The sequence below is a fragment of the Chanos chanos genome, chromosome 3, assembly GCF_902362185.1.
Source record: "Chanos chanos chromosome 3, fChaCha1.1, whole genome shotgun sequence".
Classification (NCBI taxonomy): domain Eukaryota; kingdom Metazoa; phylum Chordata; class Actinopteri; order Gonorynchiformes; family Chanidae; genus Chanos; species Chanos chanos.
In genome coordinates, this window is record NC_044497.1 from 52,189,194 (window position 1) to 52,213,967 (window position 24,774).

At 44.5% G+C, this 24,774-nt stretch overlaps 1 protein-coding gene across 2 annotated transcripts in view; it reads left to right on the forward strand.

The window, feature by feature from the left end:
• Positions 1 to 24,774, forward strand: part of nipblb (NIPBL cohesin loading factor b) — a 33,072-nt gene that overhangs the window by 1,115 nt on the left and 7,183 nt on the right. The window contains exons 2-29 of one of the 2 annotated variants that reach the window (XM_030768378.1): positions 10,559 to 10,708; positions 11,475 to 11,640; positions 12,068 to 12,198; positions 13,714 to 13,804; positions 14,038 to 14,189; positions 15,320 to 15,471; positions 15,622 to 15,712; positions 16,008 to 16,556; positions 16,888 to 18,192; positions 18,307 to 18,483; positions 18,699 to 18,881; positions 19,034 to 19,105; positions 19,220 to 19,309; positions 19,611 to 19,714; positions 19,848 to 19,934; positions 20,101 to 20,332; positions 20,700 to 20,851; positions 20,945 to 21,025; positions 21,136 to 21,236; positions 21,422 to 21,554; positions 21,681 to 21,763; positions 21,875 to 22,007; positions 22,237 to 22,380; positions 22,534 to 22,620; positions 22,879 to 23,099; positions 23,623 to 23,725; positions 23,863 to 23,961; positions 24,231 to 24,377. In XM_030768378.1, coding sequence (XP_030624238.1) covers positions 10,645 to 10,708; positions 11,475 to 11,640; positions 12,068 to 12,198; positions 13,714 to 13,804; positions 14,038 to 14,189; positions 15,320 to 15,471; positions 15,622 to 15,712; positions 16,008 to 16,556; positions 16,888 to 18,192; positions 18,307 to 18,483; positions 18,699 to 18,881; positions 19,034 to 19,105; positions 19,220 to 19,309; positions 19,611 to 19,714; positions 19,848 to 19,934; positions 20,101 to 20,332; positions 20,700 to 20,851; positions 20,945 to 21,025; positions 21,136 to 21,236; positions 21,422 to 21,554; positions 21,681 to 21,763; positions 21,875 to 22,007; positions 22,237 to 22,380; positions 22,534 to 22,620; positions 22,879 to 23,099; positions 23,623 to 23,725; positions 23,863 to 23,961; positions 24,231 to 24,377 — 5,130 coding nt within the window. In that variant the 5' untranslated portion in view covers positions 10,559 to 10,644. The remainder of the gene's footprint in view (positions 1 to 10,558; positions 10,709 to 11,474; positions 11,641 to 12,067; positions 12,199 to 13,713; positions 13,805 to 14,037; positions 14,190 to 15,319; positions 15,472 to 15,621; positions 15,713 to 16,007; positions 16,557 to 16,887; positions 18,193 to 18,306; positions 18,484 to 18,698; positions 18,882 to 19,033; positions 19,106 to 19,219; positions 19,310 to 19,610; positions 19,715 to 19,847; positions 19,935 to 20,100; positions 20,333 to 20,699; positions 20,852 to 20,944; positions 21,026 to 21,135; positions 21,237 to 21,421; positions 21,555 to 21,680; positions 21,764 to 21,874; positions 22,008 to 22,236; positions 22,381 to 22,533; positions 22,621 to 22,878; positions 23,100 to 23,622; positions 23,726 to 23,862; positions 23,962 to 24,230; positions 24,378 to 24,774) is intronic. The other variant, XM_030768379.1, reaches the window with a different exon arrangement.

Sequence of the window (24,774 nt, forward strand, 5' to 3'; positions counted from 1 at the left end):
TTTGTCTGCAATCTATGCACGGGGCCTCAACGCGATGAACTTATCTGGTTACCCAGAGCTACCTGAAGTTAGTAGCATTACGTTCTCAAAGAGACTGTTTGATTTACTAATCACTTAAGGTTTGGACATGGAGACAGTGGCTTGTAAATGGCTGGGTTAAGTTGTCTGTTTTTAAACAAATGCAAAATTGGCGTATGACGAAAAATGGAACAATTTTAAGTATGTTCCACTTTGTGTTGACTCACCTGGATTCCACCGAACTTTCGCACTCTGCGAACAATAGTCGACGACCCGAAGTAAACTTTCATGATAATTACGTGATTATGGGAAACTGTGATTTTTTTAAGACAAGAAACACTCGAACTGGCTAGTCGAGAGATGGCTAACGAGTTCAGAATTCTCTTGGTGGGTCTTTGCTACATAGTAAAATCGTTTGCAGTGGTATACTCCAAATATCCCTTATAGTTTGCTGACAAGTTTATAACCATTTTGATGAGTAGACCACTAGTTCGTAATTACTAGTTAATTAGTAAATTAAACAACGTACTAGTTGTTCGTATTAGCGTGATATAGAGCTGACTTCGTATCATTTGCTAGGCGACAAGCCTTCTTGTCCGCTAGCTTACTGGAATAGTTAACGTTGACTTTAGTTAGCATCAGTGTATCCCGTGTCAGAATACAATCGAAGAGAAAAACTTTATCACGGCCTACACACGACTACACAACTAACCAACACATCTCATGATTTCCCTTTCAGTTTCATTGGCTACCTAGCATACCTGGTTAATTAGCTCCCCGCCCAGTTGGGGACTGGTGAAATGGGCAGTTAGTTATTTACGTAGCATGCTAACTGGATTTTCAAATTTCCCCACATCTAGTGATAATACGCTCTTGAAGTAGTTATCATATAAACTCATGGTCTTAATATGTTTGTCTTTGAGTATGAGACATGTCGCTAGTTTTAGCTGGTCTCAACTGAATTGCTGGTTTGCTTACAAACCAACAAGCTAACGACATTAGCAGTGGTAAATGTTCCAGTTATAAAGCCAGTAAGGATACTGTCTTCCGTGGCTGGGATACTCGAGTGTGGAAGGTCATTTGGGATAACATTTAAATACACTGGACTAGACTGATATAGTTTCGACCTGTTTGTTGACCTCTCTTCGTCACATGGACAGTTTGCTTGTTAAGTACCTGAAAAGAGCCCCACTGTGGTATATAACTAGCGCAGCGTGCTAATGAACTAGAAAGCACTGTGTACATTTTTTTGAAAACAGGGATCTGTGGCACTGCACTACTGCTGCTTGAATTAGCGCCGAATGTTGCAATACCGTTTTAATGAACATTAGTGTCTTGAATTGGACTACGAGGTACATGCAAGCTAACCTGACTTGATATCATTTGAGTTAGCCTACTCGTAAGCCACTGCTCGGTAATGTTAGCAAGTATGCTATCTACCCTCGTTACACTGTTGTTACATTTTTAGTAGTCTCACATTGACACTCTATTTCAGAAACAACCGGTAACCCTTTAACAGAATTGTTGTTGCTGTCTCAAACTTTGTGCAAGCAATAGGAAAATGACTCGCAAGTCTCACAGTTGAATCTGTTTGCAAATATGTGTTGTTTTGCCACTGTATCTCTAGGTGCATCTTGATACATATATGTATCTTGGTATAAAAAAAATCTACACAAGTGGAATGACTCATTTTTTTTCTTGTTGCAAAAGCGGTGCAAATGAAAATTGTGCCGCACTCTTCCGATACGTGTGCATCTCAGTTGCGTTCACAGGAATGGCTTCCTTTCCTACTATCAGATAATCCTTTGTGCCGTGCCCCCGCCTCCCTATGACCAACCCAGATAGAGCATTATATGTAGAAGTTCAGGCCTTGATGAGGCGTCAGCTGTAACGTGAGCGCTCGTGGACAATGCTGCTCCAATCATTTCTTCGAGTTTCCTACCGAAAGTAAATAAATAAGTGAATGGTTTAGTATTCCAAAAGCATTCTGTGTGAATTGTTGCATGCTTGTGATTTCTCTATGGCGTTAAATTCTCTCAGCAATCCCATACGTGAAAATACAGTATGAAGTCTCATTTTGCAAAACGAGCGAGAGAGAGAAGAGAGTAATGTGCGTAACCCAAACCCGAGAGCAGAATATAGATGTGTATGTGTGCTCACGCGCGTAACTGTCTTATGTCCTCTCGAGTAATTGCACCCACTTATTAATGCACTGTTGGTATGAAGAGAAGTTGTCTGTCTCGAAACAGACCACGTTCGACGAAACACTAACTCGTGTTTGCTCGAATATCTTAGTTTTTGAAATAACTGTCAAATGTCCAGTTGTTTACAGTAGACCCAAGTGGTTATATTACGTGACCATAATTAGCAAATCATGTTTATTCTGTTAGGCTGATTAGTAGCAAGCAGCATCAAACATACAGTACCCCCACTCCCATTAGAATATCAAGTTCTCCTGAGACCATCTTGTCAAATCTCCATGCAGTCACATCATTCATGGTGAATGAGGCTAACACAAGCTTTTTTGTGTCACCTGTGAATCCAGTCATTCATTTTTTGACACCATAAGTTTCATGGTATTGTCAAACAATGCTGTGCCCGGGGGAAAGAGCTGTTTGCCAGACTCTGCGTATGATGTCCGCAAGTATCTTCATGGATGGTTAATCCGTGGTCGATATGAACGAATGATCAGTTAATCAGAGCGTGTGTCAGCGAGCACAATAGCCGTAATAGAGCAGAACTCAACAGTGCAATCTATGAAAAGTCAGTGAAGAGAGGGAGGATTAGAGGGAACCTGGTGGACTCACCCGCTGAAGGAACAAAGCCGCTTGTGCTGGTCAACACTCAGTCCCAGTCCTCAGGTGTGACAAAGCTGTGATTCAAACTGTGAAGTTAAGATGCAGGGCACACATCTGTGTTGTTAGATCGCACCTCCAACTAGGCAATAATCATTTTAATAATCTGCCTCACTATTAATTTACACAGCACAAGCTTTTACTGCGGTCTGCCAATGACCGGTGCAGCCTTCAGTCCCATCAATTGTGTTTGCATCAGTCACTGGTGCCACAGACGGGTAATAAAGACAGATTACCAACTGCGCGTTAGTCAGTTGTAGGCAATCTCGTTGGTTGAATCTTTCAAACCAAGGTTAAGATAAAAGTTTTTGGAGCGAGCATAGCTGAATGTTTCAAGTAGGAGCATACTGTGTTCCAGGAAAGACAGTACAGATCTATACATGAACAGTATGTAATTGTGAGTGCCCTATTACCAAACCAAGCAAAGACTGTTGAAAGGAGAGATGGATAAATGCAAACAATCACAATTTGCATAGGCAGATCTAAATTATGCTCTCAGATTAGAATTCATTTCGCTTGATACCCTTTCATGCTTATGAAACGCAAGGCAAGTAATTAGACCATTTATTCAGTAAGCTTTCTTTCTAACAATTTCTTGCTGCTTCTAGGCGATTACACTACCCATTTGATAAAATATGCTACAGGTCTTGCCGTGGCGATAAAAACTTTTGTGGTATGCAAAAGTTATTTTCCCCAAATTCAGTGTGCAGCAACTCAGCTTCAACATTTGAACCCAAGCGGCAAATTTGATTGGCGCCTCTTTGTGTCCCATGTAACAGTTCAAACAAGCAATTCTGAGCGAGAATGCAACAGCAGAACTTAGATTGCATTCTAAGTATGGTTCAAATTATCCTCATCAAGACCTTCTCTTGAAGCTGTTTGGAGTGGCAAAAAGAAGAAGGCTGCAGGCAAGTACAAAGAAGACAGCCTGCGAAAACATAACTGTTCGATAATGCCTCCAACTCCTCACACAACTAATTTTCAAATACTACCAGAGCCCTGTCTCCAGAGTTGGCAGAGGATTTATGTAGAGGAGGACAGATGGTTAAAGAAAAGGGCTTTGAGGAAGATGATGTGGGCAGCAGTGCCTGTCTCTCCTACTTTCTCTCTTAAATGTGCTTGAAACCTAAGTGCTCTGGCTGTAATGTGGTGGCCTGAGCTGGGAATATTTATTATGTTTTTGGGAAAACACTTTCTTTTTGTGTTTCATGAATCCCTGGATCTGCGAGGGAGAGATTTAAAAAAAGAAAAAAAAAAACCTTCTCCGTACTTAATTGGCCTGGGTCGTTAATGACCAGGCCTAATCGTTTGAAGGCTTCAGGCATGCGCACTCATTCATTTCTTTTTATACTTGGGGAACCTGAGAGGTGGATAAGAAAAAAAAATGAATCTAAGGTCATTTCAATATTTCTTTGATGTTTGGGGCTCTGTCATTTTTAGCCAGGCAGGCCGCACAGATGGAATTGGGCACAGTCCTGCCAGTCATCCAGACAGACTCCAGTCTTTGAAGTGCCTCTGATTTTTTTTTCTTTTAAAGGGAGCTGTAAGACAAGAGCAGTTAATCTGATGATGGGACATCCCTGATGCTTTCCACTACTGAAAATGCAGATGTGTTAGATTCAGGACGTTGTACACCACTGTATGTTTACAGTGTATGCTACATGGAGTTTAAGGCTAATTTTAATCTTAAATTGTCTTGATATTTAGCCTGTGCCGTAAGGAGCTATAGACCAACATTTAAAAGCATTTAACATTTGTTTAGGTGATTTGACTTGGTATTTCTGAAAACGACTGCTTAGGGACATACAAACATAAAGTTATCATTTTAGAATGGAATGTTCCACCCCCCCCTCTGTTTTGTTGTTTTGTTTTGTTTTCCCCTAGGATCCTATTGGTCAGTTTGTCTCCTGAGTTATTAACAGTCAAAGATTCAAAAATTGTTAATGTCTCAAGGCTGTGTTTCCTGAATGCTTTGAGGTTTTTGCAAGCATTTAGGAGTCACAAGGGACAGAGTTACTACAAAATTGTTTCTACATTAACATACCCACCCCACCCCCCGCCATTCCTCTCTCTTTCTCTCTCTCTCTCTCTCTCTCTCTCTCTCTCTCTCTCTCTCTCTCTCTCTCTCTTTTTCTCTCTCTCCCTCTCCCCAGCAGCTTAATTACATTCATATTTGTTTGTTTTGTAAAACAAATCATCGCATCAGGGAATTAAAGAAATAGGATATCGTCTCAATTAATTCATCAGTTATTCATGCTAACAAGACGTCATCAATCTGCAAGATTGTTCACAGCATCCATGGCCTCCGTGCTTTTCTTCAGCGTAGGTACAGGAAGCCTTCACCTCCAAACGCTAGCAGAGTGCGTTGCTGTAGCTTTAACCGGCCGGACCAGGAGTGTCTGTTCATCCACATAACTTCGTCTCAGTGTCCCAGATGTCGCAGCCATAAGCCGGAGCACTGTCTCATCTCTGCCCGACCCGCCAAACATTCAGCCAGACTCATCTTCCCGTAGAGCCGAGGGGAATCATCTCTCAAATGGACATTAGCTCAAATTTTCGTAAATATTATGGGTTCAGCGAGGCCAGTGTTGGTGGTCCATCTGTGAATTTTTGTCATCTTTTTTTTTTTTGGGTGTAAGAACAGGGCGGCGCTTCGCCGTTATTCAGCGATTTGACCGACTGTGAGAGCGGCCGAGGCCCAGAGTGACAGAAGCCGGCGTTGTAGTTGTTCTCTCTCCGTTGGCCGTCGGTTACACAGCCGCAGACTCAGGGCTAAAAAGATTCAAAGAAACACACGAGGCACACTCTGTTTGCCAGTAACTCCCCCGGTGGAGTGGACCACATATAAATCACCCACAATCGATTAATATACTGCATTCAACATACTTAAGTATTTTGCCTACATCAATTACCAATTGCAACCTTGTTTTTTTTTTTCTTTTTTTTTTTTTAAGGAAATTATGTTTTTGGGGGTTTTTTTGTTTGTTTGTTTGTTTTGCTGTTCGTGTATGTTTGCTGCAGAATATTTAAGGCGCAGAAAGGCTGTTTCTGAATGTACCAATACAGCAAATGTTCTGTGGCAAGGGACGGCTAGCCTGTTCATCCCAGTTCTGTCACATTCCGTAACCATTAAGCCGAACAAAATGAGAAATTTTATCAGATAAAATGCAGAAATGTAATTCTGATATGATCCTCTCTTACATTCTTGTCTAGTGTGTGACCGTTATAAACCTTTTGGGAGAGAGTCTCCTCTTCCCACTCTCTCTCTCTCTCGCTCTCCCTCTCTCTCTCTCTATCTCTATCTATCTATCTGTCTGTCTCTCTTTTTCAGTCTTTTTGGGTCTTTCTGGCCAGAAATTATGTCTGTCTTTCTCAGCTCCTGGGTATATGTATACCATAGCGAAAAAAATCCAGCTAAACACGCATATATATGTACTCCAACCAAATAAACACGTAATCAAATGACCAAAGGTGGAATTAGATGTTGTTCTTTACAGGGCTCTGAAGTGATTTCAGAAACGCTCCATCACGTGAAGACAAAATAAATTTGGAAAAAAAGACAGAGGCTAAAATAAGCACTTGTGAGAGAATAAGCAAAAAAAAAAAAGGGGGCCGTGGTCAGAATGACCTGTGTTTTTATTGCAAGGGTTGAAAAGGTGACACAAAACATACTGATTGCTCACTAACCGTTTTAAACAAGTCATTAGCACATGACCCCTTTCTGCATAGTTTGTATGTGTGTTTATTAATATTGATAGAATATTTGACTTGCAGGTCATATGTTCAGTTTGTTGTAAACTTTGTCTTTTAAACAGAGATGATTTTTATTCAAACACACACACACACATATATATATATGTGTGTGTGTCTGTGTGTGCGGCATATATAAAATAGAAATTATGTGAAAAGAGTGTAAGACTCCAGCTCGTGGAGGAAATTGCTATCAGTAATCTTGCAAAAGCAGATGCACCTGCATTTGTCTCTGCCCTTGCAAACATTCATTCTACATTTAACACCAAGGACACAAGGCAGCGCAAGTAAAGAGACGGCACTCAAACCTCAAGCCCGTTTTTCTTCATCGTACCCTCATGGTCTTTAATGAGCTGGTATCCACGGTCTGATGACTGAAACTCGTGGGAGTATTTCCACCAGGTGGAGTCTCTCAGCCAGCCCGCGTGTTAAACTAACGTGAGGGTTTTGTTTGGTCTCTGTCGGGGAGAAAAAAAAAAGCTGCTCATAAAATGCATTACCAAGCATCTATAGCAGTATTTAGTGGTTAGCGGAGAACCCCGTTAGCCCTGCTTGTCGAATCACCTGCTTGCATACTACGATGTACTTTGTAATGTGGTAATGTTAAATTTATCTACACGGTCGCTCGCCTCCCAGAACCCACAACCCCCCCCACCACCACCACTTCCCAATACAATTGAACACAAATGAAGCCTCTGTCATTACAGGCCCCTGCAACTGTACTCTGTATTCTGTCTTCTGTATTCGTTCAAACTCTGTATTGTCCTTAGCTCAGTGCAGGGTTGTCATGTGGCTCAACTGGATGAAAACCTCCGTGCTTTTCTTACAGATATAGCATATAAATGTGCTTTCCTATTTTCCTAAAATCAAATCAATCCGAAGCATATAGAGGTACCTGAGGGTTTGTACTCATGCTTGCAAAAATGTTGTCGGTTGCCATGAAGAGTCAGATAGGCCTAGTTCACTAAACCTACTATTCTTTCTCTGCGTTGAGGTGTCTCCAGTTTGTCAAGACTACAGACCAAAATGGGGTTTTTTTCCCATTTGTTTAGCATTGTTGTGCTTCGTTAATGGTGATGCTCTAAAGTCGTTCAAGCAACACTTTTGTACTTGATATCTTTTTTTTTTTTCCCCCCCATGCTTTTGAGGCATTGGATCACTGGCACCTCTTAGTTCTTAGCCATAGTTTTCGTGACACTTCCAGCTGTTTGATTCTGATTTTTTTTTTTCTTTTTCTTTCTTTTTTAAATTGGATTAAAGGCAGATCCTCCAAAAAGTAAAGCTTTTTTAAAGATCAAATTACATGAAATTTGGCATTTAAATCTTTTCTTTATAGCACAATACAAAATCAATCCCCCACGGTGTCAATATTACTGGCTATGTGATTTTCAAGATAGCTTTTTTTCCCCCCGAGCTTTTAATTCCTCTTTTCTCCCACTTTGAAGCAAGGACTTTAACATGACACTGTTTCTTCCAAAAAAAGAAAGAAAGAAAAATGTCATTTTTACTGATAAGTATCTGCCTCTGTTCCAGAGGCCATCAGTTCTGAGAGTGCATCTTCATGGCAGATAACTTACATCTTGCTGCCAGATTCACAATTTTTTGCCAACTAGCTAATTATCAGTCCAGATGCACTACCAGGCATACTGCTTGGAGTGGAACTTGCAGACATTGATCACTGAGTTTTTCTCTTATAGACTTATGTTATAGAGAGCCGGACTACGGGCGATGATAACCGTGAACTCTTTGCTCTTGCAGCCATAGCACTCTGGCTCGAGAGGTGCAGGTGTATAAAATTTGGTTCTCATCATTTTGAAGCTGTGAAAAACAGTTGTAAAGAGGTATGGTTCTGTCGGTTGGTTGGCAGAAAGATTTTGCATTTGCATTGCATGGAGCCAGTTGAGAAATGGTTTGTCTTGAGAAAAGTACAGTTGTTCAATAACGCCGTGCTCCAGCACATTGAGAAATCAGAAGAGAGTTCTCCTGAAAATCCAACGGGCAAGGGATTTTACCCCCCCCCCCCCCCCCCCCAAAAAAACCAACAACAAGCGCAAGCACGCTAATGTAATCACGGAACAAGCGAATACACTTTAGTTAAGAAGCTTATGCCGTATTCGGTTACTGGAGCGTTAGCATCAGAGGAAAGGTGAAAAGTCTTACATTAGTAAGTCAATGGAAGAACAATGTATGAGGTATGGTGCAAAAGCCATCTGCGTTTACGTAATCCAAATGTCACCCTTGGTTTGATGTCCTTTCAGCTCACCTATTAACCCATTAACGCTTTGCGTACATGCTTGCATAAGTGGTAAATTTGTTCAGAATACAGGTTTTGCCAGCATTCAGTAAATCTTAAAACTTTCACCTGCAAAGCTTTGTTTAACGTGAACACGGGACTGTTGAAACGCATTCTGCATATGCAACTAGGAAGGCTGTGTCAAAAATACGGAAACGAATAACACATTGCATACGCATATGAAACAAATCATTATTTTGGTGGATCTGTGATACGCGTAGCGGCGAGAGCAGAGGAAATATCCTCATTGATTTAGTTCGCTGATGTTTCATACATTGCTGATAAGTGACGGGTCATGAATAAGTTTGCAATGTTTTTGCAGTAGTTAGTCCAGATCCGTTGAGTCACCGAAAACCGCCTGAGGAACAGGGGAAAGATTTATCAGTGTCGGTGAAACTTCTATGGAAGCATATCTAATGACTGTTCTTTTTCAGACTGGTTCGGTTGCACTCTCCACATTTTTGCAGTGGCACGCTCAACGTTCAGCTGTAGGATCATTTAATTGAGTGACGTTTTGGCGATGTTGTAGTGAGGTAGCTTGTGGCAAAAAACATTGGCATGTTGATATATATACGGTATATGTGTGATACTGTTTTTTATTTTGTCACAGTATTATTGGATTCAGTTTGTCTATTTCATTTTGGTTCGGTTTGTCTGCATCTTTTTTAAAGGTGTGCTTTTACATTTATTTCATCTCTAGCTTAGTGTCATATAGCGTAGTGACACGCAGAGATTTACCCAAGAGCCACCTTAGGCTAATTTGTATGCGGAGCAACAGCGCAAAACAATTTAACTATGACTTTTTACATTTTTATGAGTTTAGCAGCTGTTAGCTGTCAGCTGTCAATATTCATTCTCTATTGATTTTGAGTAGTTAAAAAAGTAAACTAGTTGTGCAGACAAAAAAAACAACAAAAAAAACAGACTGACAGCTGAACTGAATTGCAGTCGTTGCTGTCTTCCTGACTTAGTGTTTGACTGACTACACCAGCAAGGTTTTCGTGACATCAGTATTGATTAAGTTTTTAATTAAGCTCTGCTCGTAAATTTAAGTTTTTAAATTGAAATCCAAAGTTTTTCTGTTATGTGCCTGTCTTGTAGGATTAGTTAAACTGCTGTGAAAACTTAGAATTCAAAGTAGAAATCATCATTTGAAACGTTCAAAGTGAAAAACGATAAAAACAGATCTGAAGAGAAAGATCAGGTGCATTAACCCATTTCGATCCTCTTTGTGATGCTCTGGTCGGCTGTCGAACAAGAGAGCGCCTTACTGCAACCACTCTGCTTCTCTGAATGACATAGATGGAGGATGGAGAGTCAAGGGATGGAAAGTCCCGTTGATAATCAAAAAAAGGCCTTTCTGCCATAAGGTTTGTTAGAACTGCTCAGGCTGTTGAATATTCTTGCACAGGTAAATGTCTAGGGAAAGCTCTCCCCACATGCCTGTGAGTTCTCAGCATAAGCTCAGCTGACTCCCAAGTCATCCATTCTGAACAGAAGCTTTTCTCTCTCTCTTTCTTTCTTTTTTTTTTTCCTTGGTCGAACGCACACTTTCACGCATTCGTGGATCATGTTATCTTGTGACGTGATGTCATGACGTTTGCCCGCGCACACGCCGTTAACATGTGTGGGTTTCTTTCAGCAGTGAGGAGATGTGAGGACTGGTCAGAAGGTGGCGACATTGAGCAGACTGCGCATCAACACGACCCCCCCACCCCCATCTTCAGCATGAATGGGGATATGCCTCATGTTCCCATTACAACTCTCGCTGGGATCGCTAGCCTCACCGACCGTAAGTAACGAGAGACATGCAACATACCACACACACACACACACACACACGTGCACCTGACCACTTTACAGGTTTCCTTCTTTAGGCCTGTATAATATGTATACCATAACTGGTAGAATCAGCTGTATGGTGCTTTGCTGTGGAATGTTAGCCATGTTCTGCATTTTACTTTTTCATTTAGATGGTTACTGTTTTGAAATACTGCAGTGATTATTTCTTCGATTGGGAGAGAGGCCTTCGTCGTAATTAAACATTCATGTTTTCCACATGAATATTGAAGTCTGACATTTCAAACACATGATCTATATATGAACACAATGACCGCAGATTTTCAAAGAGAGAAGTCCAACTATTATGGCACCTGTATGTTGTCTTCAATTGAGGAGTCACGAAAGTACATGTATTCCCTCTGTCCTATTGTGGGGACAGTTGTGTAGAGTGTGAAATATCGTTGTGTGGGTTCCCTGGAGAGGTTGCATTCACTACTATTGCAGATCCCTGAAATTACTGTCTAATGAAATATTGATGTTTCATAATGAAATATTGAAACAAGGGTCTTTTTTTTTTATTCGGCCTACGAAGCAATATATAATTTATTCTTAACAGTATCAAGAAAGGATAATCAAGTAGAGCCTTGTCGTTTTCCTCATATTTCGCATAGAGGCATAAATACGTGTTTGGCAATTATACTGTCTCTCCCTTCTTTATTAACACCATGTCTCTCTCTCTCTCTCTCTCTCTCTCTCTCTCTAATCTGTCTGCGAAGTGTTAAACCAGCTACCCCTGCCTTCCCCTCTCCCTGCCACCACCACTAAGAGTCTGCTGTACAATGGGAGGATTGCCGAGGAGGTCAACTGTCTGTTGGCCTGCAGGGACGACAACCTCGTATCCCAGCTAGCCCACAGCCTCAACCAGGTCTCCACCGAGCACATGTGGGTACCCTGAGCCTTCCTTGCTTCACTTTCACTCAGCGAACCTCCCAGTTCTCCAGTTCGCTCTAATGCTCACGCAGGTCATTGAGTGAATGCCCTCCAACCTTCCCCCAATCCCGGCGTTCACGTAAATTACATGGCGAATTCGCCATCTCGCAGGAAATGAGAGCAATTATCTGTTTGATGGAAAGTGTTTTGCCTCTTGTTTTTGGAAAAACAAATCAAACGAACCGTCTAGAATTTGTGGGAGCACTCGAAGGCGCTTACGAGGGCTTACAGAAACGAAATTGATGAGCTAGTGTTTTCACTCTCGGGGCGTACATCAAGAACGTTTTTTTCTTTGCTCTTTATAAACACGTTTTTAAAAGGCGCACTGAAGGGCCCCCTTATGATCCAAACACAAACCGTTTCTCAATCCTCTTTACAGAGAGCTGAAAGACAACCTGGGCAGCGATGACCCGGAAGGAGACGTCCCAGTGCTGCTACAGACGGTTTTGTCCAGGAACCCCAACATCTTCAGGGAGAAAAGTACGCCCTCCCGATACGGGGTTCAGGGCGGTAAGGAGAAGACATGGAGACATTGCCGCTGACTCTCCTGAGCCCAGCGGAGCACAGCGCCAGAACTTCCTCCACGAAGATCTCGGTCACGCCCTGAGGTCTTGGGTCAGGTTTCCGTGGATCAGATTCCGTGGGGTTACGTTATGGTGACATGATGACGTTATAGCATTGTAATAGGTCTGCTGCCTGCGTGGACGGGTGTTTTCTAGAATGGAGAATCCCCATCATTTTTTAGGCGCCGTCATTCTGTACTCCCATGTTAGAATCTTTTCTCAGAGAAGAATAGCAGCCATTGGTGACGTCCAAATGGTGGTATCTTTCTCTGTGCCTTTGTGGTATTTGGTGACTGTGACTTAGACAGCGACGGCTGTTGCTGTAGGTACCAGGCAGTGATCTGAGTAATCCCAAACTATTAAAATACCTGAGAGAAGAGAATACACACATCTCAGATACTAATAAACCCATGTTGTGTTCGCTAGATGTTTGCCTCTTCTGCTCATTCAAAACGATGACTTAGTGTAGCATGTATAGCAAACCAGACATTGTCCCTAAACGAATTAGGGATATTAAACTTGAATGATTAAATGACTGGTCGTCTGTGCAAGCATTACTGACTTATGTTGAAATTAGAGTGGGGAAAAAAATAGATGTGATCAAATCAGGAATGGTTTCTGCGTAGCTTTTGATCATGTTGTGTGTCTGTTTCTGTATTCAGTCGAGTGCTGAGTGGTGAACGATGGGACAGGCTTGTCTTAGACTAATATGCTGTAACCTAATCCGAGGTTTCTGATCCACTGAAACGTTGTATCCAAAACTTAAACTGACGCTGTGCCCCCCTGTGCTCTTTTGTTGTATTCAACAACGAATCAAAACGCAATGTGTGAATTGTACTCCAACGTACATTTTTACCTCATGTCCTTATCCTTATGCACCCCCCATTTTACACATCTGTGGTCTGTTTTGTATAGCCAAAGAAAAAAAACCCTAAAGGCAGAATGCCATCACGCCGGTCTTCGCCGTCGGGCCTGGCACGGACATGCCTGTTCTGAGTATTTTAACGGCTGGGCCTTTATTCCAGTTCTTTTCCATGCTCCCTTTCCTTGCGACCCTTTTTTACCTTCATTAAAGAGGATATGTAGCGGTTTTGACTCTGCAGAGCATCCATGTGATGTGTCGTTTGATATTGCGTCTGTTGTAGTAACTTAATACAGTAGGACATATGGCAAGGGAGCAGTGTAAGAGTAGTGGGACAAGACCCAGTTGTACAAATACTTCTTTTAACCTAGCTGTGTTCATGCTTTAAAATCTAGTTGTTGTTGTTGTTGTTCTTGTTGTCATTAGTTTGGAATTCAAAAGATTTCTTGTTTTGGTCCCTAAAAGCATCAGGGATATTAAACCCTGATTGGGATGATAAAATGAGAAATTCTCTGGCTGTGAACTTTCGGCTTGTTGTTTCCGACACAGTGTCCTTGGGACTGATTTTTGCTGTGTGCTGTTTTCTCTTTTGTTTTGAAGGTATCATGCAACAGCCAATGATACCACCGTATAAGATATCTCAAAATCAAACAAATTACCAGCCCACCACTATTTCACACAGTCCTCCCAGGTATTGTTCTGTCTCTCTTATGAATTTCCTACCGGTTATTCAGTGTTTTTCTCAATGAGTATCTTTACTTTTTGAAAAAAAAAAAAGAAAAAGCAATGATTAGACTTAGACTACTATCTGTAATAATTCAGAGCCAACTGAGTCAATATATAGATGTGAAACTGGTTCAAACTGCCTGTTTTTGTGTTCCATGATTAACTTTTTTTTTTTTCCTACTTTCTTTCTCTGCGTAGTCGGTTTGTTCCGGGCCAGACGGGCCCTGGGTCCAGGTTCATGCCTCAGCAGAACAGCCCGGTTCCCAGTCCCTACGCTCCACCGAGCCCTGCTGGTTACATGTCCTACCCTCATCCCCCTGGTTACCCTCCACACCAACAGATACCGCAAGGTCAGTCTCACCAGCCAGTCCTCAGGCATGCCACCACATACCTTGAAGACTTGTTACCTTTTTTTCCCTTCTGTTCTGAAACACAATATTCTCTTAGTGAAATATGCCCTTTGGTCGTATGCCATGAAGCTGAATATGTCAGCTGGCGAGAGCCAAAATTCAAGCCTCTCCGATAGAAGTCTTCCTTCCACTCTTCTCCTATTGGTTAGTCTTGACTTTTGGCTCAGGTTATCTGTACATGCTCCATCTTGAATTAAAGGTTGTGGAGATTTACGTATGCACGCATGCAGATGAAGCTCAACATGTGATGAAACTGATGCCGACACACACACACACACATGCAATGATGACCAGCTCCTGAATAAACACTCTGTAAGGTGAAGAGAAGTGCTCCTTTGCGTCTGGCTTTACCCTGGTGTGTTGGTGTTCTCCTTGTGCTCGTAGAGCTGCATGGTTCCCCTCTCGTATCGGCGCCCTCTTATTCAGGAAGCCCCCAGAGAGCAGTACAACCATGCCTAGGTGTCCAGACCCAGCCTTCCCCACAGCAGAACCCTTCAACCCCAACGTTAGGTAGGGGTGGATTTCTTAAAAAAAGAAAGAAAGAAAGAAAAAAGAACGAAAGAAAACGAAAAAGCAAGCTTGGAGAGAGAGAGAGCATTAAACATCCTCCTCATTTCGGAAGTCAAACCCATGTTCTCCCATCACTCACTCACTCACTCACAGGTGTGGTTCGTGTGCCCGTGACCGCTCACTTTCATTTGCCGTTTTCAAGTCACCGTGGTTTTTGTACTATACGCTGCATTATTATGTACTGTGCAGTTTTTTGGTTTTGTTTTTGTTTTGTTTTTTTTTATTTTTATTTTCCCCACACCGGTTTCGTTTTTTGTTCCTGGAAATGCTGTGTGGAGAATTGGAGCATTTGTCTTTCTGTTCTCAATTTGTGTGTATGTGTGGTGTTTTTTTGTTCTTAATATTTTCCACTTTGCGTGAACATGCCCTGTGTGTGTGTGTGTGTGTGTGTGTGTGTGGCGAATACCAGATGAAATGAAGGTTCCGTAATCCGGCCAAGACTCGGGTCTGACAAAACAATAATCGTGCGGTTTGTGGGGCTTCTTTTTTTTTTTCGTCAGTGTCTGTTACAAGTCCCATGGTGTCTGGTGGCATGAGGAACATCCATGACAATAAGGTCCCAGGGCAGATGTCAAGTAATTCAGCCAATCACAATGCAAGGCACTGTTCCAGTGAGGACTACATGAACATGGTCCACAGAATGGGAAATGAGGTGAGCTACAGAGATGTCTGACTGCTCTTGGATGTTGGATGATTAAGGGGGGGGTAGGGAGAGAGAAAAAAAAAAACAGATGTCTGTTTGATATCACTTGAATTCACGTGCACCCTTTTGCCCCCAAACCCCTTTTTTTCTTTCTTTAAGGAGAGTGATCCCTCCTTGAGGAACTCCTCCTTCCCCCTCCAGTCACCAGGGTCCGTCTGTTCTCCAGCTGGCAGCGAAGGGACTCAGAAAGGTCAGACAGTCATCATTAGAATGATAAGCTGATAGAAGGCGTGATACTAGATTTTACCTGATCTATTTACCAGATATTGTTTGTTATGGAATGGCCACAGTATGGTGTTTTTACTCCCAACTCTGAGGTTACAAGGCAGATTTTTTTTTATGAATATTGGAGAGAAAGACTCTATTGGCTCATGATTTTTGGTGAACTTCAGTTTAGTTTTGTTTTGGTTTTTTTGTGGCTAAAGTTGCTAAGTCTTGTTGCCTTTTTTTTGTTTGTTTGTTTGTTTGTTTGTTTTTTGTTTCAGTCGGGACTCGTCCATCACTCATCCTCCAGTCTCCTCCTCCCTGCTCCTCACCACGGGACGCTGCGTCCGACCTCCTCCTCGACTCCCCAGACCGCAAAAAGAAACAGAAGAAGGTGGGCAAAGAGGAAGGTGACAAATCCGCCATGTACGACATCGTCAGCTCCCCCTCGAAGGACTCCACTAAGCTGACGCTGAAGCTGTCGCGGGTCAAGTCGTCCGAGATGGAACCGTCGTCGGACCTCCTGCCCGGCGTGGAGCACGGCTCTGACGCGGAGAACGAGTTGGGCTGCAACAGCCTGCCCTTCTCCCGAAACCCCCCGGACCCCTCGCACTGCCTGGCCACGGGCCAGTGCCTCCCGGGGGAACAGTCGGGCTACCAGCAGGTCCCAGTGCTTCAGAACACGGGCGCGCTCGCTGCCAAGCAACCCGGTGCCGTCAGCGGCACTCCGTACGACGAGGCAGAGATGGACGCGCTGGCCGAGATAGAGAGGATAGAGCGCGAGTCGGCCATTGAACGAGAACGCTGCTCCAAAGAGGTCCAGGATAAAGGTAAAGAACCTTGACCCGCGTAAAACACTCATTAGCGATCATGTGCCTTCTCTTGTTTTTTTTTAACTCAACCTGGAAAAAAAAAAAAAAATTAAACTCTAGCAATGGGTCTTAGGTTGTGTACTCTTAGACCTTATAATGTTGTTAGTATTTGTCTGTCTTTAAAAATTTTTTGAGCTAATAAATGGGCATCATGATAGGATGTTGACATTATATCACAGTGATCCTGACAAGGGGATCTTAGCCTAGAGAAGACGGGAGTATTATGACACTGAGCTGTTTCTTTGAGGGCCATTCTTGATTTTTTTTTTTTTTCCTCCGCCTTTGACAGACAAACCACTGAAGAAGCGGAAACAAGACTCGTACCCTCAGGAGCCTGGCGCAGCGGGGACTGCGGGGGCCACGGGAGGGCCTGGAGTCGGCGGCGGGGGCAACGCTGGAAACAAACTGGCGCCTCAGGAGGGCAGCGCCGCCAGTAACGGGGCGAATCGTCCGGCCTTGATGGTCAGCATAGACTTACAGCAGGCGGGCAGAGCGGAGGGTCAGCTGGACTGCATGAGTACACCCATGCCTGCCATGGAGGCCCAGCGAGGGCCAGAGGACAGCGCCGAGTCGGCCGGCGTTCTGCGGCTCAAGTCCAAAACGGACAGCGAGGTGCAGAGGGCTGCAGACGGGCGGCCGGAGGTCATAAAACCCAGGTCGGACACGCCGCAGAAGCAGGGCTCGGACGGTCGACCGGACACGCCCAAACACAAGCATGACGGCCGGCGGGATTCTTCCGGAAAGCTCCTGGGCTCGGACAAACGGTCCGACGTGTCCAAACACAGGCACGATGGCAAACCCGACGGTGGCAAAGTCCGACCCGAGAGCCGGGGTTCCGACGGTCCCCGGAGGCACGAGGGACGTTCTGAGTCGTCGCGAGACGGGCACAAAGAAGACCGACACAGAGACCGAGACAGGGACCGCGATGGCCGACGCCTGGACACGCCAAAGTCCTCAAGAGGAGATCACGACAGACACGGACGCGACAGAGACAGGGAGAGGGACAGGGAAAGGGAGAGGGACAGGGACAGGGACAGGGACAAAGAGAGGAGACACAAAACAGAGTCAGGGGATCACCGGGACAGGCGTTCTCCAGAACAGCGATCACGACCCGACAGCCCGCGGGTGAAGCAGGAGGGTCGCATGGGTCCAGACTCGAGCGGCAGACCACACACCGACCGCCTTAAGACTCCCAGCAGCAAAGAGGAGCGAAGGAACGCGGAAGGCAGCAGGAACCGACCTGACGGACACAAGCAGCAGCCTCCGGACACCAAGCCAGGGGAGTTCCCCAATTTCCTCCTTGGCGGCAAGTCTGGCGCTCTTAAAAACTTTGTGATCCCCAAGCTGAAACGGGACAAGGAGGGGAACGGGTCTGCAGATTCCCGACGGCCTGGGGATCCCTGGAATGAGCCGCGCGTCAAGCTGGAGCGACTGAGCCTGGAGAAAGATCTGAATAAAGGAGTAAAACCCGTGGTGGTGCTTAAGAAACTCAGCTTCGAAGAGGTTCAGAAGATCATCAGGGAGAGGGAAGACAGGAACGCACGCAGTTCCAAATCCGGCAAGAACAGACCCTCCTACGGAAAATCGTCTAAAGGTAAGAATAAGATTTGGCCGTCGTGTTTCCTGATGTCAGTGTGGTCTGTATGTTCATTTTTTTTGTCTTGGCTTTGAAAAGGGGAGTAACACCCTTTATTTTGCCTCTTTGAAGGGGGCATTGATGAATCGGTGCTGAAGGAGCTTCCTGCTCATCTGCTTGCAGAGATCGAATCCACCATGCCTCTTTGCGAGAGAGTGAAGATGAACAAACGCAAACGCAGCACTGTAAACGAGAGACCCAAGTACGCTGAGGTCAGCTCCGACGAGGAAAGCGAACCCGTTTGTGAGTGTGAGTAAAACACCTCTTTTAATATGACTTTTTATCACTTTGCTCTTCGTTCCGTCGTCAAAGCAACACCGCTCAAGACGCATCTGCAAAGTGCTTTTTTTTTATTAATACTCGAGGAGTGCCCGCTTGCTTGCTTAGAGTAAATTGGTTTGATAACGTGCGTGTGAATTGTTCCTGTTGCCTGAGTCGGGTCTAATTCCGTTTTTTCCCCACAGCGGCGCCGAAACGGTCGAAGAAGGAAAGGGATAAGACGTGGGAATACGAAGACAGGAGGGGCTCCGGCGAACACAGACGGAGTGGAGGGTGCAGCGAAGGACGCAGGGGTTCGGGCAGCCGCTACAGAGACCGCACCCCTGACTATTCAGACGCCGACTCTCCTCCGCCTAGTATGAGCGACAGTGAGTGTCCCTACCCACAATCCCACGCTCTTTATGGAACGAGACAAAGCTCTGGAACTGTTTCGTTGATGCCTTTTTAAGGGTTTGTCTGTCGCTCTCTCTATCTACCAAAGTGAAAGTCTGTCATTTTTTTTTGTACTTTCTTCACCCAGTTGCCAGGAAAATGAAGAAAAAGGAGAAGCAGAAGAAGAGGAAAGCTTATGAGCCCAAATTGACTCCAGAGGGTGAGTTCTATGGAAGGTGTTATTGTAAAGGGGTTTACACAATTGCACTGGGATTTTGTTGAGCTCACGTTATTTATTTTTTTTGGCTATCTTTTTTTTTCCTTAACTCTACAGAAATGATGGACTCGTCAACGTTTAAGAGGTTTTCAGCGAGTGTAGACAACATTCTGGACAGCTTAGAGGATGTTGACTTCACGGCATTGGGTAAATGGATCTCCAGGCTTACCAGCAACTAATAAAAGAATGATTATAATAATATAAATTCTTGCACCTGATTGGATATTTTGCTCTCTGAGATTTCTCTCCAACTCAAGAAAAGTTGTTAAGGACATTCAACGCTAAGAGTTAGTGTGCGAAAAAGATACTATTTTTAATTATTATTATTAATAGTAATAGTAGTAGTATTGTTGTTATTATTATTATTGTTCTTCTTATTATTATTATGTTCTTATCATTATTATAATTATTAAGAGTGAGAAGTAAAAGTCCTTTTCTCTTCCTTTAGCGGACGATGACGAGATTCCTCAAGAGCTGCTTCTTGGTAAACACCAGTTGAGTGAACTGGGTAGCGAATCAGCCAAGATCAAAGCCATGGGCATCACCTATAGGGTAAGCAGTTCTTGTGCACCATTTGATTGGTCAATATCTGATCATATTATTGACAGTACAAGGTTTTATAACTTTCTCGTAATGAGACTGAGATATTGTATTTTGCTGAAAAACACTGATTTGTGGTCCGCAGCTTTCGTCTGACAAGCTGGTGAAGGTTTTGAACATTCTGGAGAAGAACATCCAAGACGGGTCCAAGCTCTCCACAATGATTAACTATGTGAGTTCTCTGATGCCAGTGTGCGCATTTAAGTTGGCAGTCACTGTAAGGAGAGTCCGCACTTGTGTGAATTGGCAGACGTGTCGGGATCAATGGTAAAAAAGTAAATAAAAAGCCTCTTAACAAGCTTCAAGATGCTGGATTAAAGTTTTCCGTCTCTTGTTAGGACAACGATTCGGAGGACGAGGAACGGTTGTGGCGCGACCTCATCATGGAGAGAGTGACCAAGTCGGCGGACGCCTGCCTGACCGCCCTAAACATCATGACCTCGGCTCGCATGCCAAAGGCCGTCTACCTTGAGGACGTGATCGAGAGAGTGCTGCAGTACACCAAGTTCCACCTCCAGAACACACTCTACCCTCAGTACGACCCCGTCTACCGGGTGGACCCTCACGGAGGTCAGTCGGTCGTCCGCCGGCGTCGGCCCTTTCTCGTTCTGAGTACCGGTGTTTTTGGGAATTTTTATTTGAGAAGTTGGAATATCTGGCTCTCCATCCGTCATCCTGTCTCTGCTCGCCTCACATCTGTTCAATCAAACATCTGTTCCCCTTCATCTATTTTGACATTGAGAAGAATCTAACCAAGAAAGGAGACAGTCAGGCTGCTCTGCATATGTTCTGTTATAGCACTGGTTTAAAAGTTGCTGTATGTACATGCAGCTGATGAATTAACCCTTCGGTGACCTCTTGCCAACATACTTAAAGGTCTCTTTTTGTCTCTCCCTCCCTGCCCTCTTACCTGCCCCCCCCCCCCTTCCAAACTCAGGTGGAATGTTGAGCTCCAAAGCCAAGAGAGCAAAGTGCTCTACCCATAAGCAGAGAGTGATAGTCATGCTGTACAACAAAGTGTGTGACATCGTGAGTAACATCTCTGAACTGCTGGAGATACAGTTGTTGACGGACACTACGATCCTGCAGGTGAGGGGCGTCTCCTGAACGAAACCAACAGTCGCGACGCCAACCCTTCCGTCAACGCACGTCTGTTCATCCGCTCTCTCTTTCTCTCCGCAGGTCTCTTCAATGGGCATCACTCCGTTCTTTGTGGAGAATGTGAGCGAGCTGCAACTCTGTGCCATTAAGCTGGTCACCGCGGTAAGTGTCCAGTCGTCTTTCTGCATAAAACACACCTGCTGCGGTTCCTGTCTCTACCGTGTGTCCGCCAAGGGGTCGGACTGAGCTTGTCTCTGACGCTTTTCCTTCAGGTGTTCTCTCGATACGAGAAGCACAGACAGCTGATCCTCGAGGAGATCTTCACCTCCCTCGCAAGACTCCCCACAAGCAAGAGGAGTCTGAGGAATTTCAGGTAGCTAGGCCACTGGTTAGCCTCGTCGTTTTGCTGAGGCTTGTAATCTCTCGGTCCCCCTGAACCCCAAAAAAATTCCTCTCAGGACCCCACCCCCTCATATCCACTTGATCTGACCTGGCAACAGAGCCAACGCTGAGTGTGTGTGTGTGTGTGTGTGTGTGTGTGTTTCTTTTAACTGACAGGTTAAACAGCAGTGACGTGGATGGGGAACCTATGTACATCCAGATGGTTACTGCGCTGGTGTTGCAGCTCATTCAGTGTGTGGTCCAGTTACCCTCTGACAAAGACAGCACAGATGACGAGTACGACAAGAAGGTACGAAAGCGTCCTCGCGCTGACGATAAACGCTTCTGAAACGGATTAGGTGACCGAAGCCTCAACGCTTACGATAAAAATCTGTCGCGTCTTTTAATGACGTTTATTTCTTTCTGTTCGTCTCAGGTGGATCAAGATGTCCTTATCACAAACTCTTACGAGACTGCGATGAGGACAGCCCAGAACTTCCTGTCCGTCTTTCTGAAAAAGTATGTGGGATTTTCTCTCTCTTTCTCTCTCCGTCTCCGTTGTTCAGTTCGGTGAAGCTGTTCTCCCGTGGCTCGGTCCGCTCAGATTAAACTTTTCCCCTGTCCGTTTAGATGTGGCAGTAAACAGGGAGAGGAGGACTACCGGCCGCTCTTTGAAAACTTTGTCCAGGACCTTCTCTCCACGGTCAATAAGCCGGAATGGCCGGCCGCCGAGCTGCTTCTCAGTCTCCTTGGACGGCTGCTGGTTAGTTCCTCCCAAATTGCCCATCTGTTTTATGCCTTCCTGCTCAACCCGCCGAGAGCCATTACAACTGTCAGAATGGATCGAGCTATTCACCGTCCTCCTCGCATTACTGCGAGAGAGGGGAAAAAAAAAAAACCCGTTAATGAAAATCTGCTGAAGCATTGACCTTATCTGAAAGTGCATATTCCTGGTTCTGTTTCTATGGTTTTCTGTTTCTGTTCCCATCCAGGTGCATCAGTTCAGTAACAAACAGACAGAGATGGCTCTGAGAGTCGCCTCGCTGGATTATCTGGGCACGGTGGCCGCTCGCCTGCGGAAAGACGCGGTGACGAGCAAAATGGACCAGAGTTCAATCGACCGCATCCTTAGAGAGGTAAACGCACTCGTAACATCTGCCTCGGTGTCCTCGCTTACGCCGTGGAGCTGTTCCGAACCTTTCTTTTATGATGTATTCATTTATTGATCGCTAACATTGAAAATACCTTTTCGTCTGGGTTTGAGCGTGTCCGTTTCTTATGCTTGTCAGGCCTCTGGGGACGACGAGACGCAGCAGCTGCAGAAGGCTTTGCTGGACTATCTGGACGGAAACCTGGAGACGGACCCCTCTCTCATGGTGAGGAGCACGTTTCACGCTTCATCTCTTCTTGTTGAGGCGAAAGCAAGGAAAGAAATGCGTTCAGAAATTAATGAACGAAGCCGTATTTTCTAAGCCTTCGCGATATGTCGTCTTATGTAAGACTTCAAAAGAACTGACTGAACGATAAGCTGCGTGGAATGCTGAAGAGATCACCCAGCTAACTGTGTGTGGGGGTTTTTTCTTTTCTTTTTTTTCTTTTTTTTTTCTTTCTCCATTCCCAAAATCCTTGTGCAGTTCGCACGGAAGTTCTACATTGCTCAGTGGTTTAGGGACACCACCACGGAAACGGAGAAGGCCATGAAATCCCAGAACCAGAAGGATGACGACTCTTCTGAAGGCCAGCATCACGCCAGGGACATTGAGACCACCGGAGAGATCATGCAGAGGGCAGAGGCACGCAAGAAGTTCCTCCGTTCGATCATAAAGACCACGCCCTCACAGTTCAGCACGCTCAGGTAAAACACCACGGAAGTTCCTCCGCTCGGTCATAAAGACCACACCCATCACAGTTCAGCATGCCCAGGTAAAAAACACCACGGAAGTTCCTCCGTTCGGTCATAAAGACCACACCCATCACAGGTCAGCATGCTCAGGTGTATCGCCACAGAAGTTCCTCCATTCAAAGTTCTTTCTTTTTTTTTTTATATGATTATTACAGTTATTTTTGGTCCTTCCGCATTCTCTGCTTTTATGCCTACGCAGCTTCTGAACACACTGGAACATCTTTCCGGATAATTCTGCTGGCCATTAATGAGGAAAGAAATATTAATAGTGCACCTGTTCATACTGCTTGCATCTGTTAGAGTTTCACATCTATTGCCGTTAGGTCATCACAATTTTTCTAACTTTTTTTTTTTTTTTTTTTAAGTAATCTTATCTCTGTTCTTCCCCAGCTGATGAAGGCAGCATTCTAATTGTAATTTTGTCATTTCTTTAATCCAGTCATTTTTTTTTTCCCGTGCTTTTTCCGCCCCTCAGAATGAACTCGGACACTGTGGATTATGAAGACTCCTGTCTGATCGTGCGATATTTGGCCTCCATGAGGCCGTTTGCGCAGAGCTTCGATATTTATTTAACCCAAGTAAGACGACAACGATTTTGCATCTCACCGTAGTTCAAAAACATTGATGGCATATGATCAGAGCCGAAGACTGTGTTGTCCTGTGTTTGCGACCAAAAAAAACTAAAAATACTGCTTTGTTTGTTTTTTTAACTCAGATTTTGCGAGTGTTGGGAGAAAGCGCGATTGCCGTGAGAACTAAAGCGATGAAGTGTCTGTCTGAGGTGGTTGCTGTGGATCCGAGCATTCTGGCCAGGGTGAGTGTCCTCGCTCTCATGAACCAGACTGCACCCAAATAATAACACTGTGGCTATTCATCAGAGCCATGATTCAGTCTGAAGTATCAGAGCTCTTAATATAATAAAAATCACTCTATAGTCGCTTGTTTAGAATTGAGGTTTGTCTAAGCGACACCGTCGAATGTTACCGTCGATTTTGTTGTCGAAACCTGTGTGGGTGTGTGTATGCCTGTATGTGTGTGTACACGTGTCTTTATGAGATGTTTAATGAGGTCCTCTCTTCACAGTTGGACATGCAGCGTGGTGTGCACGGTCGTCTGATGGATAACTCCACCAGTGTGAGAGAGGCCGCGGTGGAGCTGCTCGGACGCTTCGTGCTGAGTCGACCTCAGCTCACGGAGCAGTACTACGACATGCTCATCGAGAGGATACTGGTGAGAGATGGTGTCATTGTCGCTCTCCCCGTTTTACTGAACTTAAAACACTGCTCAGACCGACCCCACATCCAAACACGCATCCCTTCAGACTTGTGGTAGTGTCCATAAACAGCACTGGAAAACAGACAGTGCCCTCTGACTGAGAGCGTAGCTTTTGTGGTCCAAAGAACAAGTCTGTCAGGACTGTGGTCTTTAATTTTCCATGTAAACATTGGCAAAGCTGATAGGCAGTGCTTCTTTTCCCATATTGAACGGCTTTACTTGAGTTAGCCCACAGTAATTCAAACTACACACAAAACAATGAATAGTGCAGCGGTGCTGAGGAAACAGTCAATCTCCAGATGAAAGTTCATTCTGAGTATTAAAGTTCATCTCAGGTGAAGGCCGTTTGTAC